This window comes from Anopheles merus, chromosome 3R (assembly GCF_017562075.2).
Source record: "Anopheles merus strain MAF chromosome 3R, AmerM5.1, whole genome shotgun sequence".
Classification (NCBI taxonomy): domain Eukaryota; kingdom Metazoa; phylum Arthropoda; class Insecta; order Diptera; family Culicidae; genus Anopheles; species Anopheles merus.
Window position 1 is genome coordinate 7102912 of NC_054084.1, and position 20184 is coordinate 7123095.

General features: G+C 48.1%; 1 protein-coding gene across 1 annotated transcript in view; it reads left to right on the plus strand.

The window, feature by feature from the left end:
- LOC121596192 (protein bowel) overlaps positions 1–19776 on the plus strand; it is a 41984-nt gene extending 22208 nt beyond the window's left edge. Inside the window, exon 3 of the mRNA XM_041920915.1 lies at positions 17013–19776. Coding sequence (XP_041776849.1) covers positions 17013–18504 — 1492 coding nt within the window. The 3' untranslated portion in view covers positions 18505–19776. The remainder of the gene's footprint in view (positions 1–17012) is intronic.
- Positions 19777–20184: the final 408 nt, after the last annotated feature.

Consider the following 20184-nt stretch of genomic DNA (forward strand, 5'->3'; position numbering starts at 1 on the left):
AAACTGATTCGAAAACAGAGCTAAACAACACTTTTTTATTCTTCCCCAACACAGATCAACTTTTTCTATCAGCATATGAATAAATCAACAACCCAGCGCAAACCATATTGCATTTAATATTCATCACTCTCGGGCAATGTATCACTTTTTCGCAGAATATTTACTTCACTCAATATTCCCAATAAAAATAGTTTTCACCCGTGATGATATTCAATCAACGATAACAGCATGTATGCGCTAGCAAAGTGGTCCAAAAAGAAAGCCCCACACTCCCCAGCGACCGTACCGTGCTCAAAGTAACTCTTGACCGAACAAACCAAGAGCCAAGGGCGTGTTAGTTTTCACTGCACAGAAGCAAAGTTTTGCTGCTCCCATCGCTCGCCATGAACGTGCACCCCGTTCTTATGGAGCGAACTGTGCAAACTTGTCCTGCTACTTGTTCCTGCCTGCAAACTGCCGGAAACTGCAACCAGACACGGCACGTCGCTCGGGAAAACTCTTCCCCAAATTGCATGTAAAACATGCAGCAAAACATTAATTTGAGTACGGCTAAAAGTAAACTGTTTTGCTGCACCCGCTGAAAGATAGCTGGTCAAGGGCGGATAGGCGATCAGAAGCGAAGAGTGCCGCCTGCTCGGTATACCTAGTTATTGGGACGCTTTTCCGGTAAAGGGAAGCAATAGGTTCACCCTTGTCAGCACCGAAAGCATATGTAGGTTTTGAGTTTTGTGCTACGAGAGTTAACATGCACCTGACAGGGCGGGTCCGTTCTTGTATGGGAGTTTTTCAACTAGCTTAAATTTTAACGGGTAGTCGCTTTTTGCAGTAAACGAGATGAGGTCTTTTGCGATGTCAGTAAAAAAATGGGAAGAAAGTAAACCTTCCAAAACTGGGCAATTGTTTTTAACGCTTGATTAATTCTTTGCAGCCCATTCTGGTCTGCCCGGAACAGACCCTCTTTGGGTGTGATGCTAGTTTCTAAAATGTAATCGAACTTTGGGCACCCAAATTGGCTTCCCTTAGCCGTAATCTGTTGATTCCAGTCAGTGGATTTGGTTTGAAATTTGCTCCAAAAAAGTAGGGATGAAAAAGTTGCTCTGCTTTCCGGCTCACCAACAGACTCACACCCAAACATTTACCCTAAAACAGCTGTGGCTTCTCTAAAAACTGCTCGTGTGAGTGGGTTTGTGAACGTAGACACACACACACACACACACACTCACAACCGCAAAAAAGGGGTTCAAAGAATGAAACAAGACCGAGAAAAGCAGAAGGGAACTTTTGCAATTTGATTCCAGCCAGTGCTGCACTTTGCTGATTGTTTGCTGCTGCAGTTCTTGTGTGCTTGTGTTTGCTTGGTCTCCGAAACCGTAACCGATTTCCTTGCCAATTTCCTTGCTTTCCGTGTGCCAAACTGTGCTGGGGTAGGGAGACAATGTGAGACACCGCACAGCACAGCGATGGAACAAATCGAACCAACTGAAAAGTTTCAAAAACTCCCCAAAACTATTAAATGAAAGACGGACGAACGAAACCTACCCAAGAAAGAAACAAAAACGAACCTACCGACTTACTGCAGCCCTTGGTCGACGCCGGCGACGGCCCCCAGAAACGGTTGTCCACTAACGTAAACGGCTCACGTACGATAACTCAACCTCCGCCGCGCACGTGGAACGTGTTTCGTTTGTGTCGGAGTTGGGTGGGGAGGGAAATAATTACATTGAATTCTTTTATAATTATACACCGTGTATCCCGTGTACCGTGCGATGCCCCAAGGTCCTCTTGGAAAGCAAGCGCAAAACTTGTTCCGACTGTGGGGACGTGAAACTGAGAGCACACCAAGAGTAGAAGGTACACGTAACGTATCCCGAGCCAGGGCCACCAGCATCTTCAGAATCGGAAAAGAAACCTTTCCCAACCCGCCCGATGTTGCCGCAATTCTTCGGATGGAGCAAAAAACCGCAATGCATCTTCCCCGAACGTCACCTCGTCCTCGTCTGATTATTGATTCCTGCGCTGCGATAAGAGTGCCTGCTACTCGCCCTCGCCTCGTGCGATGGTGTGATATTTCGCCAGCATCCAGTGCAACACAGAGCTGCTGGTCCTGGAGTTACTGGCAATTTGAAGGTTTGCCGTTGGATAAAAATTATAACTCAAGTAGGCCTCTCGCCTGCTCCACAACCAGTTCCGCAACCGACCGTTTCGGTGTGAGTGATGAAGCACTGCACTGCTAATGGAGTCGATCCATTTTTGGAGCACACCGCAAAGTCGCAAAGTTGCTGCGGTGGTTCGTTCTTCATGGTGTGAATTCGTACACTCTATGGTGTATCACGTTACACGGTGTTAGTTCGGGTCCGGATGAGATTGTACTTTTTCCCCAGTTTTTGGAAAGCAGGAACTTCTGCTCCGTAATCGTTTATCAGCAGAACAGAACGGACTTTAATCAGTTAAAGTAATATAAATCTGTTCTCGAGCTCTTGGCTTGCTTCATGCAACCCTCCGCTGTTCGGTTTCCAAGGATGCCGTGGAAAGTACCTTCTCCCCGCTTCGCAGGAAAGAAAGCTTACATCCCTTGTAAGCATCGCGTGCATAACAACCTTCAGGAAAAAAGGCTAATGGAGTCCCTGAGTGCAGGTTTATTTGTTCCTACTTTGCGCTTCGCTTTCGAGAGTTGTTTACATACCACACGGAGAAGCAAAAGTACACGTGTGTGTATATGTTTTGTCGATGGAAGAATAAACACACACAAACAAAATAGGACGCTGTAAGCTGCCTGGGAACTACTGCTCACTGCAATCCTTGTGAAGCACATTCCATTCGCGCAAGGCGGTTTGGGCTGGGGCGTGTATCGCTTAATCGAGCTCTTACGGATGCAAATTTTATTCCATCCTTTCGCCGCTGCCGTTGCGATGAAGAGCTGTGAGCTGTTTTTAAAAGTCTGTTTCCAGAAGTGTGCAACACTCGGCGAACCCCGGAGGAAATGCCTTGATGCCGTTTTTTCCCCCACATCCCTGTGAATGGTTGTGGCGGTCCTTTCGGGTTCTGCCTGCGTTTTTGTGAAGTTCTCTGGCTGGCAATTGGCATCAGACGCATTCGGCACGGTGCGTGATGACTGACTTATTTTGCAACTCGTTTTTTTGCAAATTTCTCACCCCCTTAACTGCTTGACGTGTGTCCAAATGTGGTTCAAAACTTCCCCACAATCGTTGCCTGCGCTCTTTAGTTTGGTGCTCCCCTTTTTTTATTGTTTTCTTAAACGCGCCACTTTCAACACTTGGAAATATGCGGTGCGCTGAAGGAGTAACGGGCTGCGGGATATAACGGGCTCCTTCCGCGGGGTGAAGGTTTTGCCCATTAAAATTCAATAGATCATTAGAAAACAATAACATAAACGGTCCGTGAGCGGTTTAGTTCGCCACTCGATAAGACGGAGGAGGCCTTTCGGCTCTTGAGCCGGACTCTTTTGCCCGTTTTGTGCCAGGCGGTGCCGATGACAAAGTCACGAGAGCTACCACCACCGACCATCGGGAGATCGAGATCGGGAGTCTTCAAGCTGTCTGGTACTACTTTTCCCTTCTGAGGCTTTGCGCGGAGAGTGCTCTCGTACGGAGTGGAGGACCCAACGTACCACAAAGCCTTCACGTGAGAGTAGAGTAACAGCACAAAAAAAGGGTATCGCTGGAGTCTTCAACTCATTTGATTTGCATAGGTTTCGGTGTGGGGAGTGGTTCAAGACGACAGGAAGGAAAGTGCTGGTAAGAAACGAATTTTTAATAGCTTCTCATTCCAGCAAACGCAACTGCCTTTTCTCCTTCGCCAGGCACTTGGGGCCGATGGTCCAAACTTACAGGAACAAGAGAGTTTTTTTACTTTTCTCTCCACCACACACACAGCCCTTGGCAATGTTTGGGCTCGATCGATCGTGCCTGTAGACGGTGAGCGTGTACGTGCAAGACGCTCGCTGGAAGCTGGACGGATGAATCGTTCGATTTGAATAATTTATTCATTCGCCATCATCGGTCGCCTGCCACAGGAGCGATGGTTGGAAACGCTTTCCAAGAAAAAGAGTCGCAGAGGAAAGAGCAAACAGAAAAAAATAAGCAAACGCTGATTTCAAAATGGCGATAAAATAATCACCCAAAAGTGTGTATGGATGTTTCGGTTGGACGTTGGACGGCACAAAAGCAACAAAAAACGTACACTTTCGGAATAAGTGTCCCATATACGTCCACCCGGAGGGGGACAATCCTTCATCAACTTGTACACTTTAGTGGCGAACGATCGGTCGTATGACAGGTTTCGTTCTTTTTTTTTTGTAATTCCCACCAGTGTCCCCCTAGAGGGCGCTCGCAGCACCAGGTTCCAGACTTGAGTGGCTTAATCCGAGAGAAAAAAAACGCTCGCCGCGCGGCATGGGGCAACATTAAAGAGAAATAACATTAATTAGTGTTATGTTGCTATATTTAACACATTCCGAGCCGCCCTAGAGTCCTGACAGGGTGGATGGCGATAAAAAAAAACACACACACACACACACACACACACACACACACACACACACACACACACACACACACACACATACGAATACAGGAAACGCCAAGTGAGCAAATGGATGGATGGATTCGTTTCCTGTTTCCAGCTTACTTTTCTCCTCTCCAGTCCAAGGCAAGAATCGGTAATGGCCCGGGCGGTACGGTTTGAGTGTGACATTCTTGAATGAAATTCTACAACCGGTCCGTCGTCCATCGTGCTGAAGAGGCTGTGAAACGGCTGTGGAGTGTGTTTCGTTTGTCTTTTTGCTCATTATACAACGCTCGACTGTGTGTGTCAGGTGTTGTTTAATGTTTGAGGTTTTGAGTCAGTCCAATACCTTTGTCACGCTGGATGCGAGATTTTGGAATGCCATTAAGGGATTGAAGACACAACCTTGGAGACTATGAATGGGAGAATGGGGCTCGCTTCTTACTCCATTAATAGCTCAGCCAACCTTCGCTACAATGTCCAATTCAACACGAATCAAATGACACACCATTCGATGTTAGTGCACTTCCACACCACACAATGCCTGGCCATGACAAATGGCGTGGCAGGCAATGAATCCCGGTCGTAAGAATAGCACTTGTGGCTTCTCTTCGGCCGCCTCGACTTCGAGATCTTCTGCACATTGGGGCGTACCATTGCTCTCCAGCCAACAAAAAAAAAAAGAGGGAACGACAAAGTAACGTTGCATTACACCTCGGACCTGCAAAAAAAAAAAGAGAGCGCCGCTGCACAAAAAACTGAACGATCGATTGCACGCTGAGCGGAAGTTTCTCCACCACGATGCACCGAGAACAAAAAGGCAAGCGAAACGTTGCACATTTGATTTATGGTGGCGAATCACTTGCGGTCCAGCGGTGATGATAATTATTTTATCCACCAGGGGTGTTTAAAATAACCCCACTCTTCCCCGGTGCAATTTTTCTTTAACGACTTGCGTACTTCTTGGTCCACTTGTGTTCCGTTTGCTGTCATTCCGCTGCATGACACACCGACCGGGCCCGCTCATAATCGTACCCCCACAAGTGTGCAATCTTATCATTATGTCGCCAACGATGCAGGCTATAAATCTCCCCGGTTCCCATTGAAGCTCGTTCGTTTGTCGGGGCTGGTGAGAATTATAATTATCGAAGGCTCAAAGCCTCGGACACTTTGCGTAATAACGGGGCCCTGTCGATCGATATTCGATATGCCTGCGCTCGCAATCGATCGAGTTGCATTCGAGGTTGCAGGCTAAAATTGGAAGCCGCTGGCAAGGAATGAGAGGATGGAAATACAGAAGAAGAAAAAACTCGTTCCATTAGCGACCATGATGTCGTCCGATGAAAGTCGCCCGATCGTGTCATTGATTAATGCATCCAATTCCCGTCCATCATTACCCACGCGCTCGCGGGAACCGTCTTGTGTTCAGAAGTCGTTCAAACTGGCCAAACCGTCACCTTGCCTGGGCTACCATTTTTATTTTCCCACACACACATACGCTCTCTCTCTTGTTACATTGTAGCACCTCAATCTGCTACCGTGACCGCGACCCCTAGGTGTCCGGCGCAATTCCGCTCGATTACCGCTGGCATGTTTAATCAGCAGCTGGAGATGAGCTTTCGATGTCGCCTTTGAAATGAGATCCTTAAGAGCAGGACATTTCATTTTCGGTTGATCGAGCGGTACACGCTCGCATGATCTCGCCTCCATTGTCCAAAGAACGAGCGAAGCATGAGAATGAGCTTTCGGGATGTTCCAATCATTTATCAAACCGTTCCCGAAAACCGGACCGCAAACCGGCAAACGGCAGGACGGTGCAGAACGGTGACAGTGACAGATGGATGGAATGGAACCTGAGTGTGTGCGTGTGTGCGGTTGGATTCATTTCCTTTCCTTTTTGAGACACCGACCAAGCTAATAAATGACGCCAGCCAACAAGATCGTCCAGCGCTGATATAGAGCGTCGCAGCGTGGCCGCGTCTCGCTGTAAGTGATGCGCTAATTGATATCAGAGCACAACCTGTGCCCAAGCCTCCCCCCTACCATGGGGCTCCACGGGTTGATAGTGCGGTGCACCGTGTTGGGTGCAAAAATTGGATGCCATGCCTTGTCCATATCATTAGCGTCCATTAACGGTGAACATGACCATTGTCGAGGTCCGAAAAATATGACTTTTTACTTACTTCAAGGCGCTGCAGTGGCTCTACCGGTTGCATATACTTTCGCACTTGCTTGTAATTCCAGCTCCGGTTCAATCGATGCCACTTGATTCTGTCGATTAATGTCACGCTTGAAATTATGTCTCATTAATGGGAATGTTCGCTGCAACAGCAACAAACGGCAAAAAAAAGCTCAATATCAAGCGGTTGACCTCATCCTCGATGGAGCAGCAATGGCAAAAAAATGTGCTGTGGTTTGATGAATGCTGATCACTGTTGTCGAATCAATCGCTCAACATCTCGACACGGCCACGGGTGCATCGATGGGAGAGGGCAAAATAAAGAGCACAAAATCTGAGATAAAACCACGGACGGACCGTTGTGCCTGTGTGTGTGTGTGTGCATCGGCAAAATTGCATAATGCCTGCGGGTGTGCAACAAGCTGGCTTGGACGTCGCCTTCATCGTCGTCGTTCATCATTCTTTGTGGAATTGCACATCAATCGTACCAGACCGCAGCACCGATCATCAATCGTCCGTGCAGCCACACACACACACACAATATCCTGTGGAGAGGATAATTATGCACACCGGAACGCGAAGTGGTGACTTCCCTCGTGCAGAGCACTTTCGGACCAACAATTACCTGCGCTCTGTGCCATAAACCCCCAAAGAACAACGAAGAAATGTTGTGAAAAATTTTAACCTCTCAAGCCTTCCTCTGGAATGCGCCATTTCGATGATGGTAATGAATAATTTCATGCACCTAATGATTAGAGGCTTTTTTTCGTTCGCGCTGATCGTTCGAGACCCACAAGACACACACACAGAGATGGAAGAATGTATTCCCTGTTTTACCACGCACATTCTCCTCGCATGAGCGCAACATTTGCGCCGAGAAATAAAATATTGCAAACAACAAAAGGGGAGCTCAAAAAACGCCTTCCTTTGGGATAAGGAAAAAAAGGTGCGTTCAAGGTGTATTCTGAGATTTTTATCCCTCCAGTCTCGGTCGGTCCCGGTGGTGATTAATTTCAAAATTTCAACCCGCTCCATCCAGTTCCTTGTGTCTGTGTCAGTGGTTTTGGAAGAAAATTGGACCACGCCAATGTCTCCCCGAGCCAGCCTTTCACGTACACGTACGAAATGCCCGCGTAATTACGACCAATCCAAAACCTAGTCCCAACGTTTCACGTGTGCGTGTGTGTGATGCCTTGTGTACTTGCTATGCCTGAACTCATTGTTGCGACGGTTGCCTGAGCTGAAGCCACTCACCATTTGTCTTCCGCGGGCGCGAGATCGATCGAGGTCAAAAAATCGGCCACAGAATCAGTGCCGGAGAGCTGTCTGTGGGCTTGTTGCTTGTGGGGTTAGTATCCATTAGCTGAAAGAGCCCGTTTTTTTTGCCCGCTGTTGTTCACACTGTGGCCACATTCCTAGGCCCTAGGTGGTAACGCTAGACAACGCGAGCTCATTAGAAATCAATTACCAATTCTCAACAGTTCACACTTCGCGTTACAGCGCTGATTGTGAGTAATTGTGCTGTGCGTTCGGAGCAGAGTCGTGGACCAATCTGTGGCAGGTGTTCTTTGTGGTGTTGGAAATGGTAGACAGCACTGCCGAAAAAAAACCCCACTGCTCGTTACTTCACACTCCAATAGAATCCTCTTCATCGTTGTCAGTCTCCATTTAAAGCGAAACCAATCAGCAGTAAAACAGTTTCCTCGAAGATACCTGCTCGAAGTCTGCGAAACGGGTCGCAGCGCTGTAGGCTTCATGCAGTCTTCCAACTTAAGCCGCCGGTCGATAAAATTTATCGCTTATCGGAAGAGTAATAAAATATATTCTGCCCGACAAAACTTCATCAAAGTTTTGATCCCGTGCGGCTACGTCTAAGCGACATAAAATCATTCACTCACCCAGTCCTCCCAGGCTCTTCCAACCCTAACGACCGCTCTAGCGAAACCGCAAAATGCAATCAAACCTGAATTGGGCAAAGAAACCTTCCAGTTATGCTTCTTTTTTGTTGTGAGACGTACACTCAAATGCATCTTTTATAGCTTGGGAGTTATCCCGACGCCCGTCGCCCGGTGCGGTTATCGTCGCGTGTGAACCGAAACTGTAGACATAATTTTAGACGAATTCACCCTCTATTAAAAAATCATTTCGGGTCTCGTGCGGTTCTGTGGTTATGCTGCGGGGGTTTTTTCTTCAGTTTTTACTGCTCACCCTTTCCTTAAACGCCAATGTCAGACTGTCCTTGAGACAGCGGATCCTAAACGGATTGATCCTAGATGATTATACATCAACAAACGCGCTCGAGCCCGCCATCATAAACCGCACCACGATCGAAGGAGCGGATCACGTTCGTAAATCATTCTCCGACACGGATCGATCCTCTCTTTGGGGATCCTTTGGCGGCAGTGTTCTTGAAAGTGTGCAAAACACATCCGCGCGACTTTATATGGATACTAAATTTTACATCTCAGTTATAATTGGAAAGTCTCTTTACATAGCGCCTGGCAGATGTAAGAATTGTATTACTTTGACGCTTCTGCGGGTGCGAATTACGGTGACACGGGTGTGTGAAATATCTATCAAATAAGCAGCATTGCGACCAGCAGCCCATTAGCAGCATTGCGACCTCAGAGCAACGCCAAACGAAGCGATCGTAAGGAAATGGTCAACCCACCATAAACGAAGCAACAAAAAAAGCACACAAAGTTAGGCAGACAGCGTACGGTTTGATATAAAATATAGCCTGCCAGCGGCTCGTATCGCTTAATTATGCTAATTACCAGCCGCGAAAGATGTCGGCAGATATTGGCAGTCCACCGTTCGGGCAAATGGCGGCGAATCGAATGGTGTGCAAATGAGGATTCGGGTGGCTCATTGGTGCGTTCCCCTGTGCCTGTTTTGGACGTGGTGGGACGGAGCTTAAACGGTTCGATTATTTATTTTGGTTTCGTTTTTTTCTTTCTTTTTCTTGGGGAGTGACTTCAGCTCTGAGGGCTATTAGAGCCAGCCTAGCTCCAGATTGGCAGATGGTAGATTAATGGAGCGTCCAGCGCTTGACCAATAACGCTTGACGCAACCGATCGAATTGATCCGATAGCAAACTGATATGATGGGACCCTTGCCTGTGCGGTTTTTTTGTGTTTTGCTATTCCACCATCACCTATCTGATGGTGAGGAGCTTTTTCGGGGCAATCTTATAAAGCTATTTATTGCCGCGCGGAGTTTTAAAAAAAAGCAGAAGTGACAAAAAATGCTAAACGTTTTTAATGGTTCCAATCGGACGGTGAGGCGGTTGAGCAGTGACACGTTGGTTACATTCTTCTGACCGTATCACCAATTTCGGCCTGTGTGTGCCCATTTAGAGACATCCCCTTGCCAGAAAGGAAACCGTTTGGTGGAGTTGCCCATCAGAGCGTCAGAGGATACGTGTGTTTGTTTCTACCACTCCGCAAAACCGAACCTGTCCACCGCGGAGGTTCAAAAGACCTCCTCCGAAGATGTACACCGCTCCGGTGATGTGTGGCGTAATGTTTGAACTTGTCGGTGCTGACGCTTTAATCTTCGCCGGGTCTTCGTCTTGTCATCGTTAAAGCAAACAGCGCGTCCAGCGTGCGAAGCGTTCGAGTACGCTCCGAGTACATCCATCAAGTGGCGGAACGGTTTAAGGGAGCTGGTGGCTCTCCCAGACTGGAGTGGATTAAATAATTCTCCGCCGCTCACAGACACAGATGGATAGGTTCAAGGCGACTGGGTAAAAACAATACCCACATATTCGAGCTTATTCTCAAGCTGGGCGGGCAAAAAACCAATTCCGAACCGCTCCGAAACTGAGATGCATTGTTGCGGTGCATCCAAAGCTTGAAGAGTGAATGGGAGCGAGATCGGAGTGGAGTTGCTGTTGAACATGGACCAATATTGACGAACCGAACGGCGAGTGGGGAAGTACCTTACCGTTCGTTTGCTCAAGCATCAACCTGTATACGCTTGGCCGCAGCGGGAAAGGATACAAAAAATCAATTAATATTCAATTCTCAAACCATTATTTTCATCGCGCGCGCGCGCGACTGTTTCTGTGTGCGCTTTTTTCACCGCCCCAGCCGGGCGGAATCCATCCCAAAATAAACCAACCGGTCGGGAAATGTTCGTTTGTGTGGCTGAAACTGTTTGCAGGTGATTTCAATTGCCAAACATAAATCAGTGACGCACTGAGCCGTGTGGACAGTGGAGTATTTGTGTGTTCCTTTTTTTTATTTTCACTATTTTATGACCCTCACAAAAAGACACGAAAAGCTACTCACTTACCACCACCCTCCAAAAAGTGTCACATAAGCTACCCGTCGCTCGGGGATTTTTTGTTGTGTGCGAGCTCCATATGCTCCATGCGCATCCTTGCTGACCTCAGGGTGTCACAAAAACGGTATTTTTGAATGACGCACACACTCGCAGCAGCAGCAGCGTGTTTTACGGTCGTTTGTTACAAAGTCTCAGATGAGGCACTTTTTAAAATGTACTTCCACACACACACACACACACTCAGTCGCTCTAAAAAGCCTTTTTATAACTGCGTCAACGCACTGAGTCAGTACATCCTGGGCTGGAAAGCGACGAATTTTCGCACTTTTCTCCGCGTAGTTGAAAATTCGATTTACGAGTGAAGCGTATAAAATATAATCCTTTTCCTCCCTGTGCTGCTTTTTTTTACACTCGGAAGTGGAAAATTGTAGCTTAAGCTGCTCGTCACTTCGTCCGCCGATGGTTGATTTTGTTTCGGTTTTTTTTTAACCTCATCTCACCCTCCATCGGTATGGTTTGATGATGCTAAAGTATCGGCAGTGTTGGTTCGGGCGTTGGTTTTATGGTGTTCCCGGTTATGGCCGTGGCTGCTTTCCATCGCACCGCACAGGAGACATTATGAGTCGCAGTTAATCAGCTTACAGCGCGAATCGATGCTGCCGATCGATAGTGAGCCACCGTTTTCGGTGAAATTTTGATCACTTCCAATCACCTCCGCAATGTCGAGTGGTTTGGAAGCTTTGGAACGCTGTTTTGATAGCGGTAGAGTTTAAAATTGAAATTTTAAACCTATTACTGTCAAGGTGAAAAATTAGGAACTATTTTCAATAATCAGATTCAGCGTTTATTTTGATCTGAATTAACATTCAAGCGTTTGTTAATTCAAAAAGATATCATCATTCGAATAAAATGATACAGCTCTTAAGGCACATTCCACTTCATTTGTTGTCTTCTCCACTAATTGTCTACCTTCAGGCGTCGCCGGTTTGCAGGAAATTAATTTAGAGCATCAATAGCTCGATCAACTTTTCCTTATCAGAAGCCTTTCCTTTCGCCGCGCTGTGGCAGCGACATTCTACCGCTCATGAATATCAATCCCGCACATCCGGTCGTTCTGCGACGTTCTTGAGCAGCACACACACACACACACACACTTTGGTAAGCTCATCTGGCTCCGGGAAACATCTCCGGAGTTACGACGACCGTTCTTCAGTCCTCGTCGTCATCGTCGTTGGTCGATGGTCGATAAAGATAACGCGCACGCCAACGAAACCAGTTTCTCGAGTGGTTTGAGGGGCTGTGTGTTTTTGCTGCTACACCCTTTAAGCCCCTTCTGCGTGTGCTTTTGCAATCTTCACACACACACACCCTCGAACTGGTTTCCATCTTTGCTCTCGAGAACGATTTCTTTCCTTTTTTGCTTCGCGTCGTCTCCCTAGTCGTGACAGCTAGTTTGTGATCAACAGTTCAGCCCGATCTTATCAAACCTTCCGTTTTGAATCGCTTAAGTAAAAAAGCAATTAATCGCAAGACTCGGGTGAATGTTTTTTTTTTTTGTGTTTGTTTCTGCACCATCCCACATTTTGTCCCGTGCGGTGGTAGACGGTGGAGATGGTACACGGTCGGCACTGATCGGATTAATATTTTTCCACCCCGCTGAGCATCGATTGCAGTGGCGGAAGCTTACATTGTGTACCGTTTGGCTGCTTGAAGCGGCAGAGAGCGTTGATGCTAATATTCCCGGATTAAGCTGCTTATTGAATATCCCACTTACCCTTCCGGAGGGTTCGGAGCATGGCGGTTGAGTGCGGCTCGGCTCGGGTACTTTGTTGCAATCGAAGGCGTCATACGTTTTGCAGACGCAGCGGGTACTGGCTTGACAAATCGATTTTTTCCCCGCCCCACGAGATCTTGTGAATGATGGTGTATTTAATTACATTTACAGCTTCCTCAGATGCGTGGTAACTGTAGGCAGTACAGCAATGCTATTAGATGCAGTGAGTCAACTGCAACTGCAGCAGCACGTCTTTGAGCTTGAATAAATAAAACAAGAATTAACATAAGCAGCGCAACGAAAGAAGCAGTATCCGACCCACACGACATCTCACTGATTAAATATAATTAATTATGATAGCTTTAATCACCTTCTATCCACTACTACTGGTCTCTTGGGCCGACAACTACCCTTGCACGACCTTAATCCCCCGAAACCGGTTTACCGGTGCAATTCGATGTGCAAAACATCCCGGAAAGACCCGCAGCACTTCCATGTACGCGTGTGCTTTTGGTACTATCAGCACTTTCCGGGCCAAACGAAATGCAACCTTCCCGGAAGCTGCACTGCACAAACACGCTGCAACATGCTGCCCGACTACACGCGTTGCATTTCGGTGACCATTCGACCAGAAGGCGTACACGGCACGGGAAACCTGTTGTTGCGATCGGCGTTCAGGTCAAACAGATTCAAATTTGCTGAGCCAATAAATAATTTCACATGCGTGCATCACATGCATTAACGATAGGAAATCCCGCTTCCACGTCTCTTTTCACCCGACCACTTTCCGTGGTGGGTCTATTTTTTGTAAAGAATTGTTGGAAATTGATCTCCAATGGCTAGGTCACTGTACCGGGTGCAGCATTGCGGAGTTGGAGCCGCTGAACCATAATCTGTCATCAATTAGGCACGGACCGTCCATTTGAAGCTCATGCATAATTCCAACCCCATTTTCATAGGACTCATCTTCCACGAAGCTTTCAGTTTTGGCTGGCACAAATAATTAACAGGCTTAATTTGGTTGAAGCTGTGCCCAGCTACTGAATGTGCAAATGCAATTTAATTCACCTTTTTTAATTTTAAAGAACCTTCATAACATCAGATCGAAATTCGATTTAAAATGATACCAAAAACACATAAAACGAGTCACAAAGTTCCACCACCATCGTCCTTAATTTCATCCCTCGTTACCCACGATGGAATGTCAGTTTCGGTTAGCAATTTTGTAGCTCTTCTACCACGAAACGCAAAACCGCAGCACTCGATGCGATTGGAACGCGCACAGCGCCTGCATGTATGCATTCGGCAGCACAAAATGGGCTCTGTGCTGCAGGAAGCTTACATAGCGCCGAAACATTGCCTCTCCTCTGGGTGTTGTTCACGGTGGCCTTCATCATCCTGCCTCTAAATGCCATTCCCGAGCATGTCATTTCTAACCAAACCCAGCCCGTTGCATGTAAATTTTCGCTCTGACTTCCTGGAACAAGGTAACTACAAGCATCAGCTCGGGTGGTCTCCGGTGCTTTTTGGGGACACAAATTCGCACAACCGCCGGGGTTGTACTCGTCGCAATGGGAATTTTATTTGTTTGTTCGTGTGTTTAAATCTTTTATTCCCTTCCCCCCCCCCCCTTCCCCGGCCCAGTCCAGAATCGTTAACGCAACACTAATGATGCACCAGTTAGTACGTTGTCCGTTTCGGTCGGTTGGTGGTCGGAGTCGATCCATCACCCGGGAGCGGCCTAAACAGCCCAGGCGAAAGGCTACTGCTAATTAAGCTACTAAGAGTAATGTCCTACCGTGCAACTGCTTTACGCGCTTGGCGCAACAACTGCAGCAGTGCAGCAGTTGTGTGACGTTTATTTTATTACCGTCCGTGCCGTGTAAGAAGCTCCAGGGCGACAGATGATGATTCCAGGGCAGTATCCTTCTTTCCCACCTCCCCGGGCCCCGATGACGCCGATTATGGTGTGTTTGTGTGTGCATTATTATCATAATTCCTAAATCATCCGCTTGCAACCGCGCACATGATATACGGGGCCTCGGTGTAGTTTCCGGCTAATGAGACAGGGCCTGTGTCTGTGGGAACGTCGCGGCGAAAAGCGAACAACGAAAAGGAAAAAAAAGCCAACACCAGCAGCAGCCTCGAGCCAACGACAACCAAGGGTAAAGTGTAAAACTGTCGAAAAGTGGATCCGGGAATGGCAATGGTGGTCTCTGCTTCTGTCGTAAATTACCCAATAAATTATGCCACCGTCACAACTCTGGCGGTGGGATAGTTTTCTTTTTTGGCAACGGCAGCCTCTCAACGCTGGGAGGGATTGTGCATATTTTGGATGGGCTTAAGCCATTTCACTGACTTGCGCACTACCTAAATCACCACTCTGCAAGCCCGTATCATCAACGTACTTTCGTGGTGGTGATTTCGGCTTATTGGTCAACCACAACAGTTTGATTTTTCTTTCTATTTTCTCAACATTATTTGTAGCGGAAGAGAGAGAGCGAGAGGAAGCTATTTCTGTCTCGCAATGAAAACATCCAATAAATCTGTTTGCCTATCCAGTAGGCTGGTTTTGCAAGCGAAGCTGCAACAATGTAGACCACACTGTAGCGTTCCTGCGCAACACTGCAGCTCCGAATCGATACGCACGCCACGCGCCAGTAAAGCGCACCAGCAACAGTCAATACACAGCCCAGCATCAATATTTGCTATTCATTAATTCAATATCGATGCGGCAGGGCGCTCTCGGTTCGATGCAGGACCACCACCACCCCTCCTTCCAATGCGTCGGTGGTCTTGCGGGCTTTTCTTATCAGATCGAACCAACCAAAAGGATGGAGCGCCAGAGACGAGCCCGTTGAAGCAAATGCACTTCAAACACGCTGCTACACACGTCCCGTGTTTTGAGGCGAACCAAGGGCAACAAGCGTTCCTTCTGATTCCTCGTTAAATCATCCCCCCCACCATCTCTATTCAACCAGTCAACCGTATCATGCAATCTTTTTGCCATCATTTGCCTTCCCAGCGCACCGGCGAGAAATCAATCCTTTCGAATTGGATTCGCTCCGAGGTTGCCGTCGCTGCGGGCTTCCAGGTTGTACCGAGAAAATCCCGACCATGATACAACGACACGGAGTAAGGGATGGTAAAAAAGGAAGGCAAACCCGCCTCCTAGCTTTCTCAGCCCATCCTTCATGGTTTTGTGATTGTTTTTCCATTCCACCACGGTGGCGACTTCTTCCACTTTCACAGTCGACTGTGCAAACTGGTGCTCTCGGTATAACCGTGTTACAGCTCCAGCGGAACACGGGCGAACATTTTGTGGGTGGTTGGAGGGGGTGGGGGGGTGATGTTTCGTGTTTCGATAGCATTTAGTACAAACAGCCACCACAGCGCGGCATGAAAAAACACATCCAATGATGGCCATCTTCAGGCAGAGGGCTGCCGATGGCTGCCGTTGACGTGAGCCGGTGAAGTTCTTGGGATCTTTGGATACGCTTTTGGTTATAGAGTAGCGAGAAAACACACACACACACACACACAAGATAAAGACGGCTACTTCCATATTCCATAACAAGTTGTACGGTACGAAGCAAATTAACCTGAAGCTCCGGGGAAAGAGGAACTCCGAGCCGAAAATGGTACGTAATGGAAAAGCCCGCCACAACAATCGTATCATTCGATACGCCCGCTGGTAAAATGGCCCGTACGTCATGGTCATAGGAGGGAGCCTTCCTTGCATGGGAGATATCTTCCTTTCAAGATCGGTTTTAGGATGATGAATTGGCGATGACATGCGACAACGGATCGATCTTGAAGGAAAATGAAATTAGCATTAAACCATCGATGAATGATGGCGACATAAAGGTACAATCACAATCTGATACATGGTTTCACTGGAAGAGTTAAAGCTACAGTTTGATCTTTGGAAGGACTTTAAACGATATGAAAATCTCTTTGGAGCAGTTTGAAACTTAATGTTCTTCTTCAGCACCCTTGCATCATGACTCAGAGCTTCAAAACATTTTCTTCGTCTCCTTGAACCCGTATCACCTTTCAGGGGAAGACGTAACGGTCTGCCGCCGCTCAAACAATCAGTTCAGAATCGACAATCGTTTCTCCAAAAAAAAACACTAAAAATACCCCAAATGTCTCGAGGTCACTCGTTGACTGCGACCCCGATTTCGTAACCTGACCCGGGCCAACCCTGTACTAATGTTTGTACCATTTCTCGCTCTTTCGCAGATACATCCACTCGAAGGAAAAGCCATTCAAATGCACCGAATGTGGCAAAGGCTTCTGCCAGTCGCGCACCCTCGCCGTCCACAAGATCCTGCACATGGAGGAATCGCCGCACAAGTGTCCCGTGTGCAACCGGAGCTTCAACCAGCGCTCCAACCTGAAGACGCACCTGCTCACCCACACCGACCACAAGCCGTACGAGTGCAACTCGTGCGGGAAAGTCTTCCGCCGGAACTGCGACCTGCGACGCCATGCCCTAACGCACACGGTCGGGGACGTCCCGTCGGAAGCGCTCGACGTTGGGGTGGACGATGATGGGCATCAGCTGAGCGGGGATGAGGATGAAACGGTGCTGGAGGTAGATTCACCCGTACACTCGCCCGCGGGACGGCATCGTTCCGTTTCGCCACCGCTCGATATGCCCGTGTCGGCCGAGCTGGACGATGACGAACGGGAGGAGGACGACCGGCGATCGGTGATGGAAGCGCGCCGTCGTGCCACTCGCGACGAGGAGGATGACGAGGAGGAGGATGAAGAGGAAGATGATCTTATCAGTGTGGCGGGACACGAACCGGACCCCACACCGGTAGTCCAGTGTCACCACGAGCGTCCGATGGGTTCCAAGAGCCCGTACACGATGCGTCCCCAGTACGATCACGGCAGTCGCTCGTCGATGTCTTCCCAATCGTCACAGCACTCCAGCTCGATGCATCCGGCCGGGCATGGCGAGGACTCGCGCGACAGTGGCCCGATGGTGATGCCACATCCCTCATCACACGCACCGGACGTCTTCGTACCGATGCTTCATGTGCGGCGTGATCTTCACCACAAGATGGGACTGATTGGACGTGCCTCAGCAACAATCACAAGCAGTTCCGGCGGAGGAATGTTGGATGCAGGTGGAAGCTTCCTCAGTCACATCCCACTCCGCAAGCGCGCAATGGGCCCGGATGGTGAGCCACATCCCATTATGAGTCGCAGCTTGCACATGCCACCGGGAAGCCGTGGACCTCACAAGAGCCATCTTGTGGAAGATGTACATTCGGGACCTCCGGACTCACCGCACCGTGAACCTATGCCACTGATGTCACCGTCCGTCCCATCTGCATCACCCGTGCTGCTCTCACCTCATCTTCCACCGGGGCTTGCTCTTCCACCGCCACCTCCACCACCACCAGCTCCGAGCTCAATGGCAGTACCGATCAACCTTGCGAACCTGTCCAACCTTCCCGTCGTACTGCCACCAGCACCAGCTCCGAGTGTGCTAGTTGGACCCGGCAGCGGACCTAGTAGCAGTTCAGCGGCAGCCTCTCCACACCATCCACACCCGGGAGTGCTGGCGTCACCGGGCTCTTCCAGCTCATTGAAAGCTTCGTCCACACCGTCGGTAGCTTCTTCGTCCTCCACCACTACAACACCGCAGGTAGTAGCTCCGGCAGTGCCACCGCCACCACGTAAGACGGGCTTTAGCATAGAGGACATCATGCGTCGCTAGTAGACATCCGGCGGCATGAGCGGCAACAGTACAAACTGCGACTTTAGAAATGTGCTTCCGAGGCGTACATCTCCAATTTTAGGTTAGAATCCAACGCGTTCGACACCAAGTGTCGAACTACTTTTCCCCCTCCTTTACTGATGCGTTTAAACGAGCAATAGGAAGTTTAAGAAATAGTTCCCCCATTTTTTTTGTAACAAATAGACTCTACAGTAGTACACTAAGCGATAGCGTGGTTATGCCAACAGTGCCTTTACTTGATGATCTGCAGCTGAATAGCCTTGGTAGGTCAGTGAACAAACCAAACGCTCGGTTTTTTCACGGTGTTAACTTCCAGTAAGAGATAAGCGCTAGCAATAGGTAGCATTAGGAAGTGCTTCTTCGACAATACTGTAAACCGATACGTCTGTAACCGAATTAGCTTAGCGGAGGATCTAGCTTCTCCTTCAACGACTTTGTACAGGTGAGAGTCTTCGCATTTAAGAGCCCAGTTCCGAGAAATAGGCTAGATTCGGTAGTGATTCTTACAAACGCTCCACGTAGACGGACGTGCCTTTTTTTGACTATCCAACGCGCGTTGCCAACGCGTTGAACCCCAACATGGCAGCTGTTAGTGATATATTACGCTGTAAGTATGCGAGTTGAAGTTGTAATCTGAAACCGGTACAAAAGAGAAGAAAACTGAATAACCGTTCATAACAAAAAACTACTTCCTTGACGGATGAGTGAGTGTTGGTGTCCTTCGATGTGAGGGGTAGTGTTTGTAGATTTCAATTACAGTTGCCGGTTCTAGTATGCATTTTACGCTTCATCTCTCACAACCATATCTAATGTCCCTGCTTCGGGGTACAGGCATGTACAGTGGGCCCTCCTTTTTTACGGGCTTCGTTGGTGTGTGAGAGTTGTTGTGACGGTGAAGCATTAGCGTAAATAGAGCAAGTTCTCATACACATCAGGAACCTGTCGGTTAGTAAGGATTAGCTTAAAACTTCCTACCAAGTAAGTTATTTTTTGTGATTCGCTCGAACATTCGATACATCTGCAGCTCGTCTGTGGTGTTGCTTTTTTTTCGCTAGAACTTATTAGGATGTTAGTTTTCGGCACTAGACGGCACTAGACTGAAGTGCTTCACAGTAAGAAAGGGTCGACAAATCGTACAATCATTATCATTAGTTGTATTATGTGTTTTTTTTATATTATTATTATTGTATGTTTCTCCAATGTCTTGAAGCGAATGAAATAAAGTAAAAAAATGATTTTTCAAAAAGCAAACAATCGGTGTTGATCATTAACGCGTTTCATGCCCGACTGATGTGCATCGGCGAAAGAAAATTATCCGCCCCATGGCTTTTAGCCTCCAGTAGTAGGTTTGCTTGGTTTGGCTGCATGCTCTGCACCCTGTATCGGTGTCTCGCAAGCAGAAAGAGCCTCTAATGGATTAGTGTGGACTTTTCATTAGAGTAATTGCTGGTCAGCGCGCCTTCCCATGATGGCGATGGAAAGGATCTGTAGCTGATGATCGACCTGAACCGGGTTGAAGAAGGCGATCGGCTGTTCCACTCATTTGCGTGATGTCTAATTAGTTCTGGAAAGAATTGCAAAATTCAACCATATCATTAGCTCAATAAGCCCGGCGAATGCCGTGAGACCAGACGGATCGCTAGTGTGCCGTTTGGGGTT